The 6,000-nt window shown below is 36.5% G+C and overlaps 1 protein-coding gene across 1 annotated transcript; it reads left to right on the top strand.

The window, feature by feature from the left end:
• The first annotated feature begins 881 nt into the window (after positions 1-881).
• On the top strand, positions 882-4,111 carry LOC145774624 (ras-related protein Rap-1b-like). Its single transcript, XM_082585908.1, has 3 exons — positions 882-1,022; positions 1,401-1,625; positions 2,593-4,111. The coding sequence occupies exons 1-3, from the start codon at positions 931-933 to the stop codon at positions 2,867-2,869; spliced, it is 594 nt and encodes a 197-aa protein (XP_082442034.1). The 5' UTR covers positions 882-930; the 3' UTR covers positions 2,870-4,111.
• The last annotated feature ends 1,889 nt before the right edge of the window (positions 4,112-6,000 follow it).

The following is a 6,000-nucleotide window of genomic DNA, read 5'->3' as shown; positions in this document are numbered from 1 at the left end:
TCATTCCTATCACTTCCACTAAAATCTTGATATAAATATTAGAAAAGTCCTTTAAGGTGAAAAACCTTATTGAGTTCAGTCAGTCAAAACTGAACTGAATTAGCTTTGCAACTGATTTGACTAATCTGAATTAGCATTGAATTAGTTTTGCCAATTGACAACATCCAGGTATGGACCAAACTCAATTTAGTGACACTGGGCGAGCTAGTTCAACACCATGACTCATGGAGTCAGATGATCCCTGTTGACGCGCAGTCTGATTCAGGCGGAAATGGCTACCGTACCGCAGCTTTGCCATGCAACTTCGAGTCAGTAGACGGTATAGTTTAAAACCACTGGCTTATTTATCCGTAGATTAACTTACTTTGTAAATTGAAATTGAAAAAGACATTTTATATGTCCTAAAATCAATGCTTTAAGTGGACAGCATACGTAGCCTATTAAGATATTATTGATTCAATCTTTCATTTATTAATACTTAACTTTATTGTAACCAAATCAAATCAATTTAAGCTATTAAGCATATGGAATGGGGTTGATCAACAACCAAAAACGGTATAAATAAAAATGTGCACTCTACAATGGTCAAACAATGTGTCAAACAATGTGGAAATTTGCAATAGTTGGAAAGATTAGCACCCTGATCGCTGGAGGAGAGTTTTGAGTCAAGCAATGCCATAATTCTATCAGACATATACGCTGCACTGTTATGGTTAGCAACTCCCATTGCTCGCTGTTCTAGTAGGCTACTCAGCCTTGTGCTGACAGCCAGGAAGAACGATCTTTTCTACAAATAGACGGAAATGTCTTTCTAACAGGATGTTTAAAACACAAGCACTTCTTAACCTACTTTTGCACATGTTTCAGATTTAGACAAAATAAGTAGGCTAAGTTTAGCATACTTTTTCGAACTTCTTTAAATATATAAACATGAGACATTTCAAAATAGTTTTGATGGGATCGGGAGGAGTAGGAAAAACATCAATGGCGTCACAATTTGTTGAAGACAAGTTTATTGAAAGGTAAGTTTACCACACCATTGCATATAGTGTTATCTTGTAACAGTTTGAATGTTTTTTTATTTATTTCATGCTAGGCCTATTTTCTTCAGAATTTCAGCTAATAAAATGCACTGCACAAAATTCAAATCTTTTTGCATTCTAAACGATTGAGAGTGGTAAAAATTGTCTTTGTGACTGTATGAATGCAAAATGACAAAATCAGGCAAGAGGACAAGTGCAGACATGCCAAAACAATTGGAAGCAGATGACTACTTGTTCTTTCGCTGCTCTAGCCCAACTTAGTTGTTGCGTTTCCTCGATATAAGTGTCGTTGTGATTGCTGCAAAACGAAAAATGATCACTAGCCGGTGTCAAACAGTATCATTACTTTTTCTGTAGATATGACCCAACAATAGAAGAAATACATAAGAAGTCCATTGATATCGATGGAGAGGACTGTATGCTGGAATTAGTGGACACAGCTGGCATGGAACAATTCACGCAAATGAGGGATCTTTACATAAAGAAAAGTGACGGTTTCATTTTAGTATACTCTATAATTGACCCCACAACATTTGAAGATGTCAAGTCCATCCGAGAGCAAATAGTCAGAAACAAATACAGGTGAGTTTAATTGCAGAATCAAACCTGGTTTTGGAAAAAGTTTTTATGTTTAGCCTATAGTAGCTTATAGAGAGAGAGAGAAAACCTTTTTTTACTATACGTGGAATAATAGACCATACCTGCAAATGTGTCTTGATTTTTCACATTGTGCTGACCAGTGCAGATTTTGTTGCAGGCTATGTTGCTCACAGTTCTGTTGAAGTTTGCTAAAGTTTGAATTTTCTCAGCTTACACTGCCTGGGTATTTTGATAGCTTGCATTATGTCACCTACTAAAAGCAAAAGATAGGCTAATGTAGGCCTAATTTCTATAAAATTTAGCCAGCCTGTTTGAGAGTAGCCAGCTGTTCCTATTAATGGTAGGCTACCGGTAGGCCTATAACTCGTTTTATCACTTGGAGAAGAGTGAAAAATGAGAAGTAACAAATTACTGTAAATCGTAACTTTATGTGGCCGTGTAGGCTGTAGTCCTATAAATTAAATATACAGCATAATCCAATACAACTCAATGGCTTTCAGAACAATGCTAAACTTGTGATTCACCGATAAAAAAAAAAACAAGGCTGACACATGCGGACAAAGTTCCAACATATTCATTGATACAACAACTCAATTAGGCTATGCATAATCTAATGAGCCAACAGCATTTTTGTGTAGCCTACGTTTTTTTCTACAAAGCTCATCCAATCTTTAAAATTCGTCAGCTTTTCTTCCACCTGATATTCGTAAGAAATAGGCCTATATTTGCTTTTTCCACAAACAAATGTTCATCATCATCACCACCATCCATTTGGGCGCATCCGGACACTCTCATCAACATGTTAGCTTACTTAATTAACCTAGATTTTTGTAATCCAACTTTAGCACGTTTAAGATGTTTTACCAACAAAAAATTAAACCACATATTTCTTGCCTGTTTTATTTTGTTCTTTTCTCAGGCTTTTGACACCATTTTGTTTTTATTGCAGTGAGCAAGTTCCAATTATTTTGGTTGGAAACAAACGGGATTTAGCGGAAAAAGAAAGATTTGTTCAAAAAGATGTAGGAGCCCAACTGGCTGCTAAATGGCCACATTGCCAGTTTGTAGAAACGTCGGCCAGAGAACACAAAGAAGTTGAGAGCGTGTTTATTCAAGTAGTCCGCGAAATCCTATCTTGTGAACAAATAAAGAAAAGCAGAGTTGAAGCGTTAGAAAAAGAAGCGTCGTCTAAAAAGAGTTCAAACGCAAAATGCGTTGTAATGTGACTGCAAATAACCTTGCCCAAACATGTTGAAGCAATGCAGAGCTACAACGTTTGTTGAAGGCACTTTAAGAAAAATATTGGGATGAGCACATGCCCCACGTTTGAGATGCTTGAGAAATAAAATGATGATGTTTTCCTCAAAACTTGATTTCAATCCTGATTCCGGTATTAATTTTTTTTACCCCTTTTTTGTGTCGTTCCTCTGATAGTTTGCTAGACTCGGCTAAATGAGTCCATAACATAACATAACAAAAGTAGATTTAAATGACCCTTCTTTTAAGCTATTTTGCTGGTTATAGTCCCATGACAGATCGAACGCAACTAAATAAATATAGTAAAATCAACATTGGTGACAATTTTCTTTAATATTTGATTTTAAACAAACAAGATTGTGGTAGCCTATTATTAAATACACTTAATTTATCAAATAATGTCCAAACTGCAATTGAAAAATAAAATAAAAATGTTGTTTTCAACACCGTCCAAGCTACAGTAGAACAACTTTTACCCCGACAGCCACTTTGTCTGACCCAGATCTGGTCAGATCCATACCCAATCTGGACCAGATAAAGTGGCTGTCTGGGTATTTAATTATCAATGGTCGTTCATCATGACCTAATGATCAAACCAATGTGGATTTTATAACAAATCAATGTAGACACTAAAACACGCTTGTAGGCTAGTAGCCTATAGGCCTACAGTGACATAGTGATATAGGCGATACAGCAACATCTAACGACCTGTTAATTTCTAAACAGAACTTTATAACAACGTTAGGCTAATTTTAAAAACTTGTAGCGCCTATCCTAAAACCATTTAAAAATGGCTTTTGCTCTTATTTTAGTCTACATGTAGCTTTTCCTGAAAAACTGAAAGGCAGTGGGCTAAGTGGCCTAGGCTATGGTAACAACATGTTGTCATTATGATTCATATATAGGCTAACAATTATAGTGTATTTTCCTATTTATATAAATTAGAAAATATTTTCTCTATGAACAAAATAGTTGGATCATCGTAGCGACGGAACATGATTAGGCTATGCTTGTCTGTGCACTTACGTTAATGTTTTCATTGTAGCGTCTGGTGTATGCTATTAATCTGCCGCATTGCAACTCAATTTTATACTTGTAGCCTACAGTAGGCTATATAACTTTGTAAATTTTATTTTGTATGTTATTCGCTCCGAGGATGCGCATTGTCATGGTGCGCAAAACATCAGTGAAGCAATAAATCAACTTGTTTGTTGTTGCTTTTACTTTCACCAGATGAACGTTGCAACTAGTGCTAGAAATGGATGAGTTTAGTCAAATGCAAAGTGTGAGTCTAAGTCAGTGGTTCCCAACCTTTTTTTGGCTGTTACCCTAATCTAGGCCTAGGCCTACCATATTTTCATGGCTTAAAAAGAGGACACGTTTCGACAGCAAGTAGAATTTTATGCTTGAAGAATCGTTTACATCATTTTAGATCATTACTGTATAGGCCTACGCAGCAAAAGTTATCAAAAAAAGGAAACAGATTGACTGAACTTTTAACTTATTTTTTCTCATTTTTAGTGCTTCCTTAAGACAACAAATGATTTTATATCATCAAGAGTCAGCAAAAAGTGGTCGGCTGCATTGCCAAGTGGTGAGAGCTCTGGAACGACGTTCGAAAGTGCACCGGTTCGGCACCGCGCAAGAGCATGCGGCTGTGTCTTTGGCAAGACACTTTAAGGCATGCCTGAAGGTGGTCACGAAGATCAGCTTCCTTGCCTTCCCGTCCACTTAATCTAAATCTTCATTCAGCCTGGATACGACAAACAAAGCAAAAAGTGAAAAAAATACCTAATTTTTTGACAGTTTCAGTCAGACAGCCATGTTGCAAAAATCTGCAAAATGTGAGTGTGACAAATCAGGCATAATCTCCAGGTAGCCAAGCCTTAATTTTTTCAATAAGGAATGGTCAAACTTAACAAGATTGTTAAATTAGCCTACTTGCAAGAAATATGATTAAAACAGTAGGCTGCACTGCCTGCACATAACCGTTAAGATGCTAAAAACGGCGTGAACTAAAAATCCGTCCGTTTCCTTGCAAAGCTGTAGGCCTATCAACAGGGCCTCCAAGAGCCCTGCCGGGCCCCGGTGCAGATGTTGCTGCCGGGCCCCCCAACGCGACATGTCGCATGATATCTCACAAATCACAAGCAAAATTTGCGGTGCGCGTTAATCCACAAGGCCAATGCATACATGGTGTTCCGCACAGTGTTTTTATTTTAAAACCAGACCTGTTTAAAAAATAATACAAAGAATACATTAGGTTAAAGTATTAACAATCCACCATTTCACAAAGAATGCAGTATTGTACTGGTGTTTATGACTTTAAATTCACAGATACACACTAGTTATACACAAAGATAAAAGGCTGTGGCTATAGTTACACTATGTAGTGTAAATATAGCCTCAATAGTGTTGCCAGATAAGGAATTCTGCCCAAATTTGAGGAAAAGTTTATATCATAGCTGTTGAAAACAAAAACTTGTACGGTATCATATTTTTGAAATTTTGTTTAGTCCTGGGCAAAGATCAAAACCCTAACCTTATTCCTAACCCTTACCTTAACCCTTCCTAACTTTAATCCTAACTCTGGCAACATCTGATTGCAACCATGGCAAAAACTGGGTAAAAATATCCACTTTGAAGATAAAAATGGCAACACTATCCAGCATGGCTGACATATTATGTAGCATTGCATATGTGTGCATACAGCTTTACATTAACATACCGTACAATATTATTTCTGACCTTAAAATCAGCAGAGACTAGGAGACCAAACTTGGATGAATGCATTGCTATTGTTCATGACATTAAGAAATATATTATATTATATACCAACTTCATTTCAGGATCAATAGGCTGCTTCTTATTTTTACTCCTTTAGTTTTCTTTGCTTGTTTGAGTGAAACTGCATTCAAGCACGATTGAGGGTCACTTTCTCTTCATTTCTACAGCAAGCAGTCAGTAGAAAACAAAGTTGAATATATTTCTATTTTCAAGTGCTATCAATGTAAATGTACCTACATCTTTCACTATACTATGTATCAATACCTTTACAAATACCCTGCATAACTACAGAATGGCTGTTTTGAGTCAATAT

This window comes from Aplidium turbinatum, chromosome 7, assembly GCF_918807975.1.
Source record: "Aplidium turbinatum chromosome 7, kaAplTurb1.1, whole genome shotgun sequence".
NCBI classification, from domain to species: domain Eukaryota; kingdom Metazoa; phylum Chordata; class Ascidiacea; order Aplousobranchia; family Polyclinidae; genus Aplidium; species Aplidium turbinatum.
The sequence above is the reverse complement of the archived record's forward strand: the minus strand, read 5'-3'. Positions and strand labels throughout refer to the sequence as shown.

Excerpts from the sequence above, each read along its gene's own strand:
- LOC145774624 (XM_082585908.1), top strand. The coding sequence starts at position 931 with ATGAGACATTTCAAAATAGTTTTGATGGGATCGGGAGGAGTAGGAAAA. Across the intron at positions 1,023-1,400 it reads GAAGACAAGTTTATTGAAAG|ATATGACCCAACAATAGAAG; the intron begins GTAAGTTTACCA and ends CTTTTTCTGTAG. Across the intron at positions 1,626-2,592 it reads ATAGTCAGAAACAAATACAG|TGAGCAAGTTCCAATTATTT; the intron begins GTGAGTTTAATT and ends TTTTTATTGCAG.